General features: G+C 41.0%; 1 protein-coding gene across 1 annotated transcript in view; it reads right to left on the reverse strand.

The window, feature by feature from the left end:
• Positions 1 to 11071: 11071 nt before the first annotated feature.
• rpa1 (replication protein A1) overlaps positions 11072 to 19024 on the reverse strand; it is a 64060-nt gene continuing 56107 nt past the window's right edge. The window contains 4 exon segments of the mRNA XM_034169160.1: positions 11072 to 11179; positions 15943 to 16029; positions 16171 to 16278; positions 17470 to 17646. Of these exon segments, the coding sequence (XP_034025051.1) occupies positions 11075 to 11179; positions 15943 to 16029; positions 16171 to 16278; positions 17470 to 17646 (477 nt within the window). The 3' untranslated portion in view covers positions 11072 to 11074.

Raw genomic sequence — 19024 nt, forward strand, 5'->3', positions numbered from 1 at the left:
TGGGATATGGCTATTTTCACAAAGGAGCTCTGACAGACTAGTATTTTGTCTTCTGGTACTTTCTAATAACTTTTTTGCCTCGACACTTAAGAGAACTTGGCGTTGATACCAGTCCTCAGTATTCATTGATAAGCTGCCCTCATTCAAAGCAGTGGGTCATCCAATTAACAAGAACAAGGACAAGGTCATCCTCACCTGTACATACAGAATGAAGATCAGTGGATCTAAGCACACAGGACGTCAGTTTCTTTGTGAGGTTTACAAAAGAGCAACACGAAACTTCAAAGTTATTTTGATATTGGAAACCGTACGAGGAATGGTAATTTCAGTGACACGCAGAACCTTTGATGTTTGCCCTATTTTTTCTCTTCAATGTAATGAGTATGTGAAATATATTCGACAGCAACCTTCAAAACACCCCTGCGGTGCCCAGCCTGATCATAAAAAAATAAAGCAAAACAAAAAAAATTGAAATAATTAAAAGTGACAGCTGCAACACAAACCCAGCGTGCTTTCAGCACGTATGGAAATCATGCACTCGGATTATGTATCGCCGTACGTACATGTGCACAAACACACGAGTGAATGGTGCCAAAATGAAACGTCATTGGGCCCGCGGAAAGCAGAGGAAATATTCAGCTGAATCAAACGTAATTGGTTTTCAATTCTGTTAAATGTCGACGCCTTAGAAACATGAGCTTAAGAGCTATTTACTAATTTTGCAGTCAATATAAAGCAATTATGCCGTGACAAACATCCACAGCCTCCTGCAAGCTACACAAGATGGAACAAAGATTTAAAGAAAAAACTTAAATGGGAACTGTACATGAATTAGTTCTGCCAAGAAGGCCCCCCCCTTCCTTTTGGCAATTCATCAACCAGCCAGCAAAATCTCTCAAAATGATGTTTGCTGGATCTGAATCAAGTAAGAGTTAATTACATTTTGGTGTCCATCTAGATCAATGGGTAGATCTTGCCTTTGATCTTTGAGTGTAATTCCTTTGATCCTGGTCCCTCCTTTGATCTTTGTTGCTGATTAGGTCAGTGATCAAAATCAAAGGTCAGCATGGGCTTCTTGATTGTGACTGCAGAATGAAAGCAAGACAGACAAACCGCATTAGTGAGAAGACACATGACCCTTCATGACAGGACTATCAGGATCAAAGATCAGCATGCAGGATGTAAAAACATTGAGATCAAATGAATAACGTCATTACAATAAAAAAGAAAGCTGGAAACAGGCATCCGATGGGGCTTTACAGGGGTATGCATCTGGTTAATATAGTGCAAAAATCACTCACTCACTCATGCATGTACACACACACACACATACAAAAAGCTGTACATCCTGCAGTCTATCTACTCGATAGGCTTGAGAATCATTTTGGGATTACTGGGAGTGCCCTTGCATGGTTGATGTCATACCTGACCAGTTGTTCTGTGTTTTGTACAATAACACTACATCTAACCTTAGTGAAGTGAAATCTGGCATTCCACAGGGGGCCATCTTAGGCCCCCTGCTTTTCTCCCTTTATATAGCACCCCTTGGGCACATACTGCAGCATTTGGGGTTACCTTTCACTGCTATGCTGATGATACTCTGTTATACATGCTGATAACTGCTAGTAATCTCATCCACATAAAATCCTTAGAAGATTGCCTTGCATCAGTAAGAACCTGGATGTCTAGCAATTTCCTGCTTTTAAACTCTGATAAGACTGAAATGATGGTTCTTGGTCCAGTGAGACATTGGCATCAATTTGACCAGTTAACGCTTAGCCTAGGCTCATATGTCATACATCACACTGACAAAGTGAGAAACCTTGGGGTAATTTTTGATCCTACGTCGTCCTTTGACCTCCAAATTAGAGATATTATGAGGACTACTTTCTTCCACCTGCGAAATATAGCGAAGATTCGTCTCGTCCTGTCTATGCCTGATGCTGAGACCCTGATCCATGCATTTATCTCTTCTAGATTGGACTACTGCAGTGTTCTATTTTCTGGTTTACCGCAGTCAAGCATTAGGGCTCTCCAACTAGTTCAAAATACTGCTGCCAGACTTTTGACACGAAGCAGAAAGTTTGACCACATTACACCCATTCTGGCATCTCTTCACTGGCTTTCTGTCCTAGTAAGATCAGATTTTAAGGTTCTGCTACTAGTCTATAAAATTATTCACGGACTAGTCCCTCCTTACTTGGCTGACCTAATTAAACCCTATGTACCGGCCTGGGCTCTGCGTTTTCAGGGTGCAGGACTACTTTGTGTCCCTAGGGTGAATAAAAAGTCTGCGGGTCAGAGAGCTTTCTCTTATTGTGCCCCTGTTCTGTGGAATGATCTCCCTGCATCAAAAAAGTCAGATTCTGTAGAGACTTTCAAGTCCAGACTTAAGATGCACTTATTTTCGCTTTCGTATGGCTAGCATACTGGCATGGTATAGTACTACGCTTTTTACTCTTTTAAATTCATTTTATTAAGAAACGGAGCATGCTGTGGCCTCAACTTTACCTAAATTCTGGGTCTTTTAGTGAAGCTTAGGGCTACTGGCCAGCGATCACCTTAGTATTTCTTATGTTTTTCTTATTGCTTAATGCTGACAAATTATACTGTATTTGTTGCCTTTGTCATGCCTGATTGTTTTTTTTTTCTGTTTGAGGTGCTGCGTCATCCAGAGATGGGTGCGATGTCTGTTTCTGTAACCCTCCTGTCCTGTGTCCCAGCAAAATTTACTACATATTCATTTTGTAAATTGTTTTGTAATTTCTGTCTGTACCATGTAGCAGGGTCACCCCTTTGAATCTGGTCTGCTTGAAGTTTCTTCCTCAGAGGGAGTTTTTCCTTACCACTGTCAGCTGTGTGCTTGCTCTAGGGGTTGGTAAGGTTAGACCTTACATATATGAAGCGCCTTGAGGCAACTTTGTTGTGATGAAATAAGTTGAAAGGACATTCAATTTCAATTTTAAATTTATTTTCATTAAATTGAAATCCTGTACACTGTACAGCTAGGGCAGACCTAGACTGTACTCTCGCTCTGATACAGATGTATGTATGGAGGAGCGAGAGAGTTACAGAGTGAGTCAAAGAAAGTCTGAATCAGAGTCAAAGGGTCAGAGAACGCAAGACAAAGTCAAAGAGAGGCAGATAGAGTCAGAAAGTCACAGAGAGAGTCAGTCAGAGAAAGTCAGAGGGTCACAGTCAGGAAGTCAGAGAGAAAGAATGATAGAGTCAGTCTGATAGTCAGAGTCAGAGAAGGACAGTTGGAGAGTCAAGAGTCAGCGAGTGAAAACGTTAGAGTAAGGGATTGAGTCAGTCAGGCACAGAGCCAAAACATCAGTCAGAGAGAGAACAGCAGTCAGAGAGAGCCAGAGTCTGGAAGACAGATAACATGACAGAGTCAGTCCCATAGAATCAGAGTGAGACAATCAGAGAACGATACAGTCAGAAAGTCAGAGGGTCAGCGAGAGATAACATCAGGGTAAGACAGCGAGTCAGTCAGAAAGAGGTCAGAGTCAGAGAAAGTCACATAGGGGTCAGTCAGAGAGAAAGTCAGTCAAAAAGTCAGAGAGAGAAAGAGAGATAGAAAGTCAGAGTGTCAGAGTCAGAGAGACAAAGCCAGATTCACAATCTGGGTTTCCATTATAGATTCGCACAAAAATTTTGCAACATTTTCAGAATGTTGACAAACCAGCACAGAGAAACGCCAGATTTTGCTTTAACTGATGGAATATTACTGCTGGGTTCTGAGTTCTCGTGACAGCTGTCATTCTCCTAAGACTCTCCTGAGAGCAGTAAACCCAGCGGTCACAGTGATGGAAGGCTACGTAATGTCACCTTTTATATCATAACAAGCTCTCCGGCTCCCACTCCGTCCACATGGACCGCTGCGTGTATTATAGAATGTCGTGACACTTTTCGTAAGTCGTGTAACCTGTAATCACGTATAAAGTGTTTCCATTAGTTTTTTTAAATAAGGCTTTTTCGAATCGCCTGAAAAACCACATCACATGAACCTAAAACCTCTTTTGACAAACACGTGTTTGTCAAAGCATATTGAGTTTGCTACTTCAGTAATTTGGAGGTTGACGGAAACCTGCTGTGAGATAGACAGAGAGGGTTTTTGTTTAAAGTACTTAACAGTACACATCCCACAGTCTAGTACATGTAAAGTTAAATTTGATCACTTTCAGGGGCCCCCTTCCCCTTTCCTTTTTTTGCATCCTCAAACAACTTTCAACCTCAAACTCAAAAACACTAAAGCCTTTTAGCAATTTTGTGTTAAATTTCTGAGAGGTTTAAGGTATGAAACTGATGGAACAGCGATTGCTTCAATCTACCAAGAGGTTGGTACAAATCGGCCCCGTCCTCAGCCTGACCTTTTGTTTCCACTTAAAGGAAAAACAAAAACAGACGTGAGAGCCAGCCATCGAAACCAAATCACAGCAAAGTGCTTCTTCTCCAACACCGCAGAGAAAATTACATGTGCTCACTTTATGTCCTTATAATCTAGTTCTTAAGAAGCACAATTTGCATTTGCATCCAAATCCAATTAACTTGGACACACCTTTGTATCTGCAGATTGAATCTGCACCGTTTTCACAAGCCACCAGTTATTGTCTTATTTAATTGCAACATTTATTGTAACGACCGGTTTCCCCACCTGCCAGACGTTTAACTGTCAGGGTAAATTTCCTGCAACCATTTGAAGACGCAATCTACCAGAAACACTTCACACCAGCAGTTATCCAGCCGAGCAGAGCACCATTTGGCTGTTCTGCCAAACGTGGCCACACAGTGTTCTTATACATGTACACGGTCCGGTCTGAGCAAATGCACGCAGCCTGCAAGTCTTGAGGAATTCCCAGAGATTACGTACATTCAAAGCACTACACATTTCCAAGTGTCATTGCCATATTTTCTGTAATAAAATGTTGCACAGGCACATTAATCACATCTGTCCAAAAACAAGTCATGAATTTGCTTCAAGCAACAAGAAGCAAAAAAAAAAAAAAAAAAAAAAGCAAACAAACAAAAAACCCCACTGTATTAACCAGCACAGCCGGTTATTGTACGTGCAAAAAACTTTATACTGCTTCTTGTTGTCAACGAACAGACAAAAATGGGCAAGGAGCTAAAATTTACCTCCTATTTAGTGAGGTAAACATGAATACATTTAGCTGCTAAATGTATTCATGTTTACCTCACTAAATATAAATAAGTTTCAAAAACTATACATTTTTAAAACATAGTTTGCCTTACCTTAGCCTATTCATCCTGCTCACTGTAGTTCCAGATGCCACACAAAGTGCAAACAAGTGCAGAGAGGATTATCAAGGTTATTCCCTCTTTAGTAGTGTGGACTTTCAGTTTGACAGCATGATTTATTAACTTTGCTCATTCTCCATTCATTTATGCAACACCAAATCACAACATGCGTCACCCCAAGGAGTTACACAAAGGCAAGCCACGTCTGACAGCCATGATGGACTAAATACCTCTTTCAGCGCTGCACTTTAATACTCAACACCACACACACTTTTACGCAGCCAAGTGGAGTTGGGCAAAAGGTGGGGGGGGATCTCTTTTTTCCCCCCCACGGCCAAATCATAAGCTGTTCACATCTACCTATTTACATAAACCCCTTTGCAATTACATCCTAGCATTTAAAGTAAAACAAGGTGAAGACAACTAAGAAAACAGCAAATAGTTGCCCCTGCTAAGATTCTAATGCAGCATATTATATAAATGCTTTAATATAAAGAATATTTACATACTTCAGGATAAACATATTTTAAGGGGACAACTTTTCTAATGCTTTTACATTGTTCAGTACCAATTAAAATCTCAGGCCTTTACCCAGGATCTGAAATGGGGGAGCGGGGGGATTCTTTTTTGGTGAAAGTGGACCTTTGTTTGCAGGGGCTCAGGAGGCTGCTCAATATTTTGGGTTTTTGATGTCCAGGGAAGCATTCTGGAGAGTTTTTTTTTTGAAAACTATTTTCTCCCCCAATCCTCCTCCCACCCCATTTAGTTGTATTGTTTAATGTATCATATTTTCTTTTGCACATTTTCGGTTTTTCTTTGCCTTAAACTAAAATTGATACCACCAAACTACATGTTTGTTTGATAAGATTACTAAACACAAGAGCCGTAATCATATTTTTGGCTTCGCACTTCCTAACTGATCTGATTTTAAAGCCGGAACCACAAACAGACCCAGTAATGCTGAGCTTAGACATTACATTAAAAAATGATATTGCTTCACATCCCACTTTAGTTCTGCAGAAAAGTTAAATTAACTAAACCTAGTCCAGAACTATAGTAAAACCCAGATTGATATGGATTTAAACATTTTAGTTAAGTAGTAGGAGTATGAAAAATGCCTACAAAAGTGGACCTTTAATCAAGGGGTGATGTGGAGGGCACCCCCGTCACCCACAACAGCTGCTTTCCGTCTGGATTTGCCCCTGGCTTGCAGTCTCTGAGCAGGAACGATCAAGAATTTGTGCATTTATGCAGAAAGCGCAACTTGACTGAGGTAAGAAGGGTTTATCAGTGCATTTATGTCATGCCATCCTCAGAAAGAGATTTTAGGTGTATTTTGGGGTGAAGAAAAGTGTCTGTTAATGCGTTCTAGATCGTGTTCTTAGTTTAACCACAGCGAGGACACCCTGGGTAGACTTTGAAAAAGTCTAAAAATATGTTTGCAAAACTGTTTGCTCGCTGTGTGCTGACAAACACATGGCGCCCCTCCTCATGGACATGACTCATTGCCAGGGAAAAAACTAAAGTGACATTCTAAAAATTGATTTTTGAATGTGGTAAATTTTATATCTTGTGTCCAACCTTGACTCTGCGTCAGGACAGCATCAGTGCAAATGCTACCTTCAGGAAGCCCATTTGACAGAAATCCATCATAGTGAAGGAGAACTTTAAACCCTGCTCCCCAAATGTACTTTCACTGCGCACTTTAGACAGCCAACATAGGAGCCAATAACTGACAATAACTCCTCCAGTTTGTTAGAGGCTCATCGACATCCATCTGATGACTGTGACCGACGCTAGACTTTAACTAAAGGTGCCTTGACACTTGCACGCATTTTGGCTCCGTACTCTCGTGCACTTCGTGACAACTCCACCCGCTGTGTTCCCAGGTGGATGCCACGCTTTGCGCTACTGGACATTGCGTACATAAAATAATTAGTTTGTAGATTAATCATCAGTTTGGCTGTTGAAAACACCTGTAATTGCTTCCAGAAGGATTGTTTCAGCTGCAGCTTTTCTCTCTCTCCCCCCTGTGCTTCATGAGGTGAAGAACACATTTGGAACAGTCTAAAAGGTAATTATTTATGTTTATATTGTAATAGCTTGGGAAAACAGCTGCATGTTCATTCCTTCTTATGAGTTGTTAAATTATGTTTATGATGGATTTAACATCTCGTTAGAACCGTTCAGATGAGCTGCACTGTAATGCGGTGTGCTGACAATCAGTCGCACTCTATTTTTTGTTTGCGCAATGTTCATGTGAAGTTCACATAATGCGTGACAAAGATTTTGAACATTTCAAAATTTTCTTTGCGCACTTGGACAAAGCCGCGCAGTTTGCAACGAGTTTACTCTCCTGGACGGCAGATTGCGTATGAGTGGGTGGATCAAATTTGTGTAAGTGTCAAGGCACTTTAACAGGTTTCAGCTTCTGCCCATGCTGATTCTTGAAATTCTGCGATGTTATTATATGTCTGTGCAGTGACCTTGGTGGTCACCAAACCTACACTTTGGACATTAACTGGTCATTGTTTCAAACAGTATCAAAGGGGGGGTGGTTTAATATCATCCCTAGGCATGAAATCTGGTGTAGCAGACCCAACGGTTCACCCTTAAAATTCGGTCTGACTTTTGCATTTGCGCATGCGTCATTTCAGACCACAGCAGCATGTCTGAGATGGAGTCTCTTTACCCAAAACAATCGAATTAATGGGATTATTAACCATCAGATGATAAAGGTAAAGCCTTTTAAATCATTCTAAAGTCAGTTTTAAGCAGAAACAAGGCTGTTTTAAGCAGAAACGAGGCAAAATTCCTTGACGCTTTGAAATGTCTGACACGCAGTGAACGCATCAGCTAACAGCTCGTTTAGCCGTGGCGCTCTGATCGCTTCTACCGCCTTTTATGATGTAATAACGCTGAATTAATGTGGAAATGATTTTTGTACAAAAGCTTCAGTTATCTATCGCTGAGATAAATGACTGGTGTGCAGTTTGAAGCAGAAACGAGGAGATAATCCGTGAATGTCATCGGGGGACCGATTTTTAGGGGGACCGTTTGGTCAGTGACGCCGGTTTTACTTTGCTGTTTTTTGTCCTGTATTTTGCCCACTTTCCGGGCATCATGTTTCTCCCACAGTTGTCTTCTACAAGTCAATCAATCAATCAATTTTTTTTTTATATAGCGCCAAATCACAACAAACAGTTGCCCCAAGGCGCCTCACATTGTAAGGCAAGGCCATACAATAATTATGTAAAACCCCAACGGTCAAAACGACCCCCTGTGAGCAAGCACTTGGCTACAGTGGGAAGGAAAAACTCCCTTTTAACAGGAAGAAACCTCCAGCAGAACCAGGCCCAGGGAGGGGCAGTCCTCTGCTGGGACTGGTTGGGGCTGAGGGAGAGAACCAGGAAAAAGACATGCTGTGGAGGGGAGCAGAGATCGATCACTAATGATTAAATGCAGAGTGGTGCATACAGAGCAAAAAGAAAAAGAAACAGTGCATCATGGGAACCCCCCAGCAGTCTACGTCTATAGCAGCATAACTAAGGGATGGTTCAGGGTCACCTGATCCAGCCCTAACTATAAGCTTTAGCAAAAAGGAAAGTTTTAAGCCTAATCTTAAAAGTAGAGAGGGTGTCTGTCTCCCTGATCTGAATTGGGAGCTGGTTCCACAGGAGAGGAGCCTGAAGCTGAAGGCTCTGCCTCCCATTCTACTCTTACAAACCCTAGGAACTACAAGTAAGCCTGCAGTCTGAGAGCGAAGCGCTCTATTGGGGTAATATGGTACTACGAGGTCCCTAAGATAAGATGGGACCTGATTATTCAAAACCTTATAAGTAAGAAGAAGAATTTTAAATTCTATTCTAGAATTAACAGGAAGCCAATGAAGAGAGGCCAATATGGGTGAGATATGCTCTCTCCTTCTAGTCCCCGTCAGTACTCTAGCTGCAGCATTTTGAATTAACTGAAGGCTTTTTAGGGAACTTTTAGGACAACCTGATAATAATGAATTACAATAGTCCAGCCTAGAGGAAATAAATGCATGAATTAGTTTTTCAGCATCACTCTGAGACAAGACCTTTCTGATTTAGAGATATTGCGTAAATGCAAAAAAGCAGTCCTACATATTTGTTTAATATGCACTTTGAATGACATATCCTGATCAAAAATGACTCCAAGATTTCTCACAGTATTACTAGAGGTCAGGGTAATGCCATCCAGAGTCAGGATCTGGTTAGACACCATGTTTCTAAGATTTGTGGGGCCAAGTACAATAACTTCAGTTTTATCTGAGTTTAAAAGCAGGAAATTAGAGGTCATCCATGTCTTTATGTCTGTAAGACAATCCTGCAGTTTAGCTAATTGGTGTGTGTCCTCTGGCTTCATGGATAGATAAAGCTGGGTATCATCTGCGTAACAATGAAAATTTAAGCAATACCGTCTAATAATACTGCCTAAGGGAAGCATGTATAAAGTGAATAAAATTGGTCCTAGCACAGAACCTTGTGGAACTCCATAATTAACTTTAGTCTGTGAAGAAGATTCCCCATTTACATGAACAAATTGTAATCTATTAGACAAATATGATTCAAACCACCGCAGCGCAGTGCCTTTAATACCTATGGCATGCTCTAATCTCTGTAATAAAATTTTATGGTCAACAGTATCAAAAGCAGCACTGAGATCTAACAGAACAAGCACAGAGATGAGTCCACTGTCCGAGGCCATAAGAAGATCATTTGTAACCTTCATTTACATCACATTTGTAACCAAGTCACTTAAGATATCTCCCAAAACATGTTTGTTTACAAATGCAATTGACAAATGTAAGGGGGACACCCCCCCCCCCAAAATCCAATTACCTCTACTTAAAAGATGCTGGAATTATTTCCCTTCATGTACATCTTCACACAGTGTGCTAAAATTGTGTGAAGTCGTACTAAACAATGAAGCTGTTTAGTACAAGTTTCATTTAGATTATCAACGCCCTATGTTGCATCAGTTAAAGAAAAAAAAAGTCCAGTTCTCCCCTTGTAGATGTTGGACTTGAATTATTTTCCTGCATGCACATCCTCATATTGGGTACTACCACTGTGTGAAGTTTCACATAAATTCAAAAACCAGTTTACGAGTTATAGATTAAAATCAGACTGATGAAGTGATTCCTAAAAAGCACAGGTGAAGGTAGTTACTATACTGACATGAGCAGTACTTTAACACAAACACACGACGGACAAACATAAATGCCAACAATAAACTGGGCTACAATCTTTATTTTCAAAAATAACTTCAAAACTCATACAAACAGTTACAGACTTTGAAAATGGGAACACCTGGTCTCTACCTAAATAAATGGCACCTTGCTGGTAGCCCGGCGCTACACAGAGTTGTGTGCTTGTGTTTGTCAAGATTAGTGAGGCAGAGTCCAAATATGTACATATATATATAAATAAAAAAAGTGAATAAAAGGTCTTATCAGGAATGTGCAGGGCTGGTCTGGCCGGTCTGCATGCACGGCAGAGTGCACGGAGTGGCTGTTCCGAGTCCCCGCAAGACTGCAGGAAACAATTACCACTGATTTAAGACAGGCACCAGTTTCTTTGCAGGCGCTTTGCCCTAAAAATAAAACTCTTCCTCATTCCTTTTATTCACAAATACTTTGTGCATTCTGCTGATCGATTATTATTTGGCGAGTACACAGACATGCACACCATTAGTGCACAGAAAAAAAAAAGAAAAAACACTTTCTGAACAGAAGGAAAATAAAGGGAAACCACGCTAAAGCACACATGAATCCGACACCTTCCTACTGTGCTGCCAGCTTCCTTATGTTCACAATCAGCCTCTTAATGTAGTCCTTGTGGTCAATGGGCTTCACATCCATCACTGTGGCCTTGATCCGGGATTCATCCTGTCAAAAACCACACAAACAAAAAAATAATCCATTCATACAGTGCAGTAAAACTGGGCCTGCACCATGTATCGATTCATCACTGGGCAGGCGCGCTATCAAGGAAGGAAAATTAAATCAGACACGCCACCCAACAGCTTTTGTGCTGCCTGACTAAAATGACAAATGTAATTTACACCAATTTAAAGATTCTTGCATTCGCTGTTTTTTTTTTTAATTTACTGGTAGTTACACATAAAGACACGGCACGTTAACCGCAACTTGTCACTAACTTGTGGCGCCTGTCAATAACAAACTGTAGAGAAAGTTTCACCTCATATCTTAAACGTTTATTATTGTGAAATGTCAGAACTGAACAACCGCGTGTTTCCTTTTCCTGTATTTGACTGAAAGAAGCTCTTTTCAGTAAAGTGGGCAAAAACTAAGTTAAAGGAAGAAGGAAAAAAAAAAAGAAAAAAGATTGCTGCAAGAAGAAAATCAGCATCAGTAGTTATGGAATTGGTGCAGAATTGATGATACAGGCAAAAAAAAAACAAAAAAAACAGGCAATTTGTTTGAAGTTACTTGCAGAGATTTTCCAACCAGTTTATCTGTGGCTTTATTGGGATACTGTAGCTAGCAGTCTAGTTCTATTTATTTCAGGCATGCTGAAGACCAAAAAGATCCTGAAAGTCAACTAACTGACTGACTAAAACCTGCCCAATAAATCAGTGAGGATTTCTTTATCCAGATTGTCAAATAAAATAAAATTTCTCATGCCTTTTATGACATGTGGGAAAGGGCTGCACCCAATACTCTGCAGCCCTACAGTAAATTAACTGAGTGAAAACCAGAATCGAGCGCAAGACAAAAGTGTCCAAGTTCAAAATGTTACAAATCCACCCAAGAATCACAGACATGCTTTGCCCTAAAACAAAAAGGCGAATAAACCAAAAGTGCACAGACTGAAACATTCCACTGATATTACGACGCCGACTCAATCATGTTTGGGCGTGATCTTTTCAAACCTCCTCCACAGCCGTCTAGACAGAAGGTCATTCCTGCCACAGGCTTTATTCTGTTCATTCACACTGAGGTTACACACAGTCTGACTGCTGCCCCAGTCTAAATCGGCTTCTGTTGGGCTGAGACATATGTTCATGTTTGAAGGCTTTACAGTTAAATATAAAGTGCTCACAATGTTTTTTTTTTTTTTTAAAAAAAGCACTTTGTTCAATTAAACTGGAAGCACGTGCAGGAGCCCAGAGAACTCTAATGGCCCAGTCACAAGGCACTTAACGAAAGGCAACGAAGCCCAAACGAAACAAGACATTTGGACTTTCGTTGACATTGTTTAACCTTCCCTCAGCTTCGTTCCTGCAGCTGGCGCTTCATCACAATTTTTAAAGTGTTGAAAAATTTGAACGAAGGGCAACGAACCCCTCAATTCATCCATGTCTCGTTTTGCTGTCATTCAATTGTTTTGCCACAAGCAACTGCTGAAATTCAAACAACAAAAACGTTTTGTAATTTCCGACGGTACTTGAATGCAGCGGTAGCAGCAGCAGCAGCTCTTGCGTGCGCTTATTTTTTATTAAATATAACTGAGTAGGAATGACAATCCAGCCCTTCTGTACATGTGGCAGCAGGTAGATAATTCAAAAGATGGAAGAATTCACGTTGTGGATCAGCTGCAGCTCGTGGAGTAACTGCACATTCAAGGATTCAAAGAAATTTTATTGTCATATGCACAGAAGAACATGTTCCCTGCACAATGAAATGTGTCTACTGCATTTAACCCATCCTAATTGCCAGTAGGAGCAGAAGTCGCCATTAGGCGACCGGGGAATCAATGCGCAGTGTTCACACGGACTGATCAATTTACTCCTCTGATATATTCAATCATCTTTACACTTATATTTATTCCCTGTTTTGGCAGTTTTCTGTTATAAATCAATATATGTGGCTTAGTAACGTAATACAGTGATAGAGCAGTGACCACGGCAACCAGAGGGTTTGTTTTTTTTTTTTTGTTTTTTTTTAAATTGGAGCAAGACGGAGCGCGCAGCATGTCGTCAGTGAGGATTCTGATAATGAAGGAGATGATCCCTCTTTTGTTCTGGACGAGGAACCAAAGCAGGTGGTCCATCGACGTGCACACAGATCTCCACAGCTTCTGTTGCATTAGTTTCGGTTTTGTTAAGTTCCTCTTTCATCTCTGGCGCTCTTGCTTCGCAGACTGTTCAGTGATAAAGTCTTTTGTCCACCTTTTCGCAACGAATTCTGACTTTTTAAAAAACTTGTTTCCCTTCATTCAGGAATGGTCGTATGTCATGTGACTGGGCCATAAAAGTTTCCGAAATCTCACTGTGTTCCACAATTTCATGTTTGGACTTCATGCAGAGCCTGTGTATGCTGATAGAATGTAGTTAAGTTTAGTTTGCCTTTTTGTCCCCCAAAAAAATCATACATTCAACTGGCCTCCCAATATTTTGAGCAGAATGCTTTTGGAATGCTCCCAGATTATTCCTGGTGCAGTCTCGGGCATCTATATATTAATAGCGATGTGACGTGTGTGTGTGTGTGTGTATATGGCTTCACTCATGGACAAACTGGGGAGAGCTGACACTTGCCGTTTGGTATGCTTATGTATTTTGGGTCAAGGATGAACACTACCAAAACGGAACATTGATAGGACTAATATTTTTGGAGAAACTGCAGATGTCAGCCAACAACACAAAACAATGAACACTGAAAATTACATTCTGGACTCACACGCCATACCAGCAGGAGGCGGTAAATCATCTATATATTAAAAGCAAAGTGGTGTCTGTGTATGCGTGCATGTGTGATTTTATTTAATATGTTCAATGTAAGTACATAATATAATTGTAAATACGCTGAAAAATACATGGATGACACAAGAAAGTGAAAACACTTATTTCTATTGCGGTCTGTTTAAAAATCAAATGACAAAACAGAAGTAATAACAAAATAATAAGATAATAATAATTGTATATGATAAGAACCGAAACAATTTCTAAATACATTAAGATAATAAATTAACATTAAAAATGACATAATTAACAGGAATGAAAAGAGTTGAGTTCTTCTAAAAACTGTTGAGGTCTAAGGTTCTAAAAAAAATTCTGGACTCTTACTCATTATACAAACTTTGCATAATTTATTATCACCCTTGAAAAATGCAAGATAACTATTTTATAAACACTACCCAATCTAGAGCATGTGGATCCTTGTGGGCAACATGCTAGTGTTATACATATATATCAAATCCATGTACAAGATAACTCAAATTCTCTGGTGAACTGGAGGCAAGGATCAGAAGAAAGAGTTGTTTCTAGGTAGCTTCTTGTACTAGCACATTATAACTGGGAATGCCGCGTGGCACTCTGCCAACCTCTGGCGTCACCGTGCAGAACAGGGAAAGGGCCAAGCTTTCACCAGGTGGTGCCAGGTTAGCATCGTGCGCTGCTGGAGATTTGTGGAATTTCTGTACGATAGACAACAAAACACTTTGAATTTTCATGTTTTATAATTCTCTGATGACCTGCACACAAGAACAGAAAAGTTACTGATCAAGGCCCTCGGCCTCCAACCTTGCTCCTATTTGGTACGGCAGAACCATTTGAAATACCTGAGAGATTTGGACTGTAGGTTGGAATTCGCTTTACTTTTACTGCTACTAGAGCTGCAAGTAATGATTCTTCTCATAATCATAATGAAATGTCCTGTTTTGTCCACAACCCAGAGACTTCCAGTTTACTGCTAGTGACTTTGAGTCAAGAAACTAGTAAAATAAACCAGAAAGCAGCCATGCTTAAGCTGAAATCAGAGATTCTGGATATTTTTTTTAATGACTCAATGATTAATTACCAAAATAGCTCATTTAATAGTCGACTAGTCGCTGCAGCTCGAACCAAGAATTAAACTCAATTCCTGAACCAAAGCTTCACTCGCCCTGCCTATTCATATCGTACAGTACATTAACTTCAAAAAGGCTTAAAAAAAAAAAAAAAAAAAAGTAAAACATGCAGCCAGACATTAGCAGTTTATGTTAGCATATGCAGTTATGCTAACCAGTAGCAGCAAACCAGTTAGCCCCCATCCTTTAATCCAGCCCTTCAGAAGTGGCGTAAACATTGGTGTGCTCCACATCTGGAAAGGCAACAAATTTGAGGAAAACCCTCAAACCCCTGTGCTCCCGTTTGTCGCTGTAAAAACAGGATGGAAGGCGTCAGTAACGGCTACCTGTCAGTGCACGCCTCCCGATTCCGAGCCGTATCAAACCCGCTGTGCACACCGAGCAGCTGACAACGGTTGGCTTGTGGCTGCAGGTGTCTCCGCTGAAGCGATATGGGTTCTGGAGGCAGCAGCCGGCGCACGCTTGCGGAGCTGCCATTGGCAGTCAGGACGCTGAGCTGAACGCGGAGGACACAGTGGCCTCCTCTGTGCGGCGGGGGGCTGAGTCGACTCCTGGCTCGACTCCACGCATCCTGCTCAGAGTCCCAGCTCAATCAATTCTTTTATGTGCTTCCCGAAAATAAAACAAACTCCTTCCTGTGTGGCCATGAGAAACGGTGACCCCCGACTCATCTGTGTGCGCGGCCTTCACAAAGTCACCCGAAGCCAACGGCGCTCTGTAGAGGTTGTTGCTTCTCGGTACCTTTGGTAAACCGTCAAACGTGCTGTTCCGTGCACCTCCGTTTTTGTAGTCCACAAACACAAACATCTTTATCCCGTTCTTACAGTCACACTTTACTTACGTTATAGGTTTCGAGCTTCACTCTGTTACGGAAGATGAAAGTGTTGAAGTTGGCGTGTTGGAAGACCTCATCGAAGGCGGACTCATTCTGAAACAGAAAGGTAAAAAAAAAGTTAAACGTTTAAAAGACCTTTAATTGTAGCTGGAAATGTTCTTTTCAAATGCTGACAAATTTAAATTTTTCTGGGCTTTATAAAGCCTGTCTTATATTCAGGACCGGGCGTCTCACAGTCTCCTTCAGTTGTCCCAGGTACATGGCGTTCTGGCCCAGAATAGCCTCTGCACTCTCCTGGAAGCAGGTCACCCATTGGTTGTCCCCGTAATCTGAAATGTTGGCCTGACACCAGAGACAATAGATAAATAAATAAGTACCTAAATAAAACAATATTCCAGGAATACATGCTGAATTCTGCAGACTGATTTTCGACTAACGATATGATGCGTTGTTTAAGAAGGTGCGCAATAAATAAAACTAAACTGACGGAACACGTACTTCTGCAATGAAGCAATTATTAAAACTTGCTGGCTCATATTCTGCACAAAGACACAGCAAACATCACATGACCAACAGGGGGAGCATGGGAGGAAAAAACCCCCCACAGACTATTTCTAGGTGAACTTTGTGACTTAACTTGTACAGAAAATACAGTAAGGCACAGAAGGCCTTGTTCACATTGCCAGTTCAAACCAGATTTATTGCAAATCTAATTCAAATCAGATTTTACTGATTGACTGATCCACTTTGGTTGCTATGGTAACAGGCTGCACCCAGGAAAAACATGGCCAAGAGCAAACTGTTGCTGGTTTCTGGCTGAAATGGTTATGTGGAGTTGTGACATAGACCTTCGGAGGAGAATGCAAAGCTGTGCCACCATGCTCACTTGTTTTTGATCGTTTTCTTTGCCTCCCTCACTTATTCCAACATCTCCAGAACTACGTCACTATTGTTCATGACACTTTGAAATCCTATGTGAGTGACTGAGACACACTGAAAAGGTTTTGCAAAAAAACCAAAAAAACAAAAAACAAAAGTGATTTGAATCACATGTTAAAACCACCTCTATATATGTAGACTGAATCCACTTTGGAAAAAATCTGATCACCAATAAATAAATAAACGTTCAGATGTACTGAACATAATTTGAAGGGACGTGGCATAAGAATCTCCAACGATGTGGGAAAAGAACCAGCATCCCTTAGTGTTAGATGCGACAACAGGGGGCGCCATTGTGCCATCTATAAAATAAAATGCAATTCCTCTTTCAGGTCTCCACAAAGAAGAGCAAACGGACCTGCTGCAAGAACGAGAAAAGAAAAAATATAAATAAAAGGGAGGAGGACGACGTCACCGTGGGAAGCGAGCATCGCCCCAACAGAAACTAAACTAGGACAACGAGACGCGCCGCCGACTATAAGTCACTAGACGGCTGACAAGTGTTGAGTCAGCAGCATCTCTTTGGGGCCGAACAAACAACCTGTGTGTGTGTGTGTGTGTGTGTGTGTGCATACGCAGCAGCGAGTCACTCACAGAAAGGATGAGGCGGTACTTGAAATTAGGAAACTCTTTGCCGCACTTCTCACAGCGGAACATTCCGTTCTGCTGGTCCACCACTTTTTTATTGCAATCCGGGCTGGGACACGCCTGGTAGAGACAGTTCTCCTTCCGCAGGTACACCACCGTCGCCACGCAGGTGTAGTAGTCGGCCTGGCAAGAAAACAACAAATGAAGACGTCAAACACACTCGCTGTCACCATGTCCCTGACTAACGGTAGTTAAAGACTAAAGTCATAAAGCAGAATTTGTGAAGCAGATGCACAATTGAGAGAGAGAGAGAGCACAACCCTAATGGATCCGACAAACACACACAACTGAGGTAGCTGCTGTTTTTAAAAACAGAGAATACGACAAAAGTGTCAGCATATATACAGCCTTTAAGAAATCATTCTCGCCGTAAAGTGCTGCCGTGACATTCACGGTGGCTGAGAGAGCGAGAAATAAAAAACAAACCAAAAAAACGCAGCTCTGGATGTTGACATAACGATGAAATGAAAAGCTAAGAGGATGCAGATGAGATGCTTCACCTCTCCTCTGACAGTTTCCTCATGCAGTGCCCCCCCACCCCCCCCCCCCAAAAAAAACCCCATACTGGCAGATTCATTTGGACAGCTGTGAGAACGGAGCAGACGAGACGTCTGCACGCAGTGGATCAAGGACGGAGTCACCTGGTCAGGGTTAGGGAGCAACAGAGTGCCAGCCGACCCCCTCAGAGCCACAGTCATAGCATTAACACACACACACACACCAATTATTTTAAACAGTCAAGGCTTCTGCAGTTTTGTGTTTCCAAAGGACTGAATCAGTTAAAAAAAAAAAAAAAAGTCATAATGAATATTTGAAAAAACCTACCAAATCTGCACTCTTAATTCATTTATTCAGTTTGTTCTGCAAGCTGTCATGCATTTTACATCTTAAAACTGAATACGCTTTAAAACACAGGCCCTGCAACAGCAGGAGCTAGCCTAGCTCCTAGCATCATAGCTGCATTAGCTAAAACTCGTTAAAAAATAGAAAAAATATAATGCAATGCTAGAATACCCTCGGCTGTATGAGCATCGTGTTCCTCAAAATATGCAGTTTAACTATTAAGATCTAAGATCCTATTGTCTTACGCACAATTTGTACATGTTCAATAAAGCCCCTCAATCAATCAAAAATGATATTTATGATTTAACGAGCAGAAGTCACGCAAATTAAGGAATATTTGTAGATCATCCTCTGTGCATTTGCAGGTATTGAGACAAATTTAATGCCATAGGAAGTTAGCTTTGAGTCTTAAATCTTAAAATGTCTTAAATGACTCCAGAGGTGATACCAGGTTCCAAAAACAGAGTTTTCAGTTTTATAAGTGTTTTTCTCACTAGCTTTTACATAATAAATGATAACATGTATGTAAACACACAAAACTAAGGGATTTTGGCGATACCAGCCAATGACATCACAGTGCAGCTCTACTCTGATTGGCTGTCACGTCCGCCACTCAAAAACAAAACTGAACAGATTGAAACAGAATGTGACTTTAACC

Source organism: Thalassophryne amazonica, chromosome 4 (genome assembly GCF_902500255.1).
Source record: "Thalassophryne amazonica chromosome 4, fThaAma1.1, whole genome shotgun sequence".
In the NCBI taxonomy this organism is placed as follows: Eukaryota; Metazoa; Chordata; class Actinopteri; order Batrachoidiformes; family Batrachoididae; genus Thalassophryne; species Thalassophryne amazonica.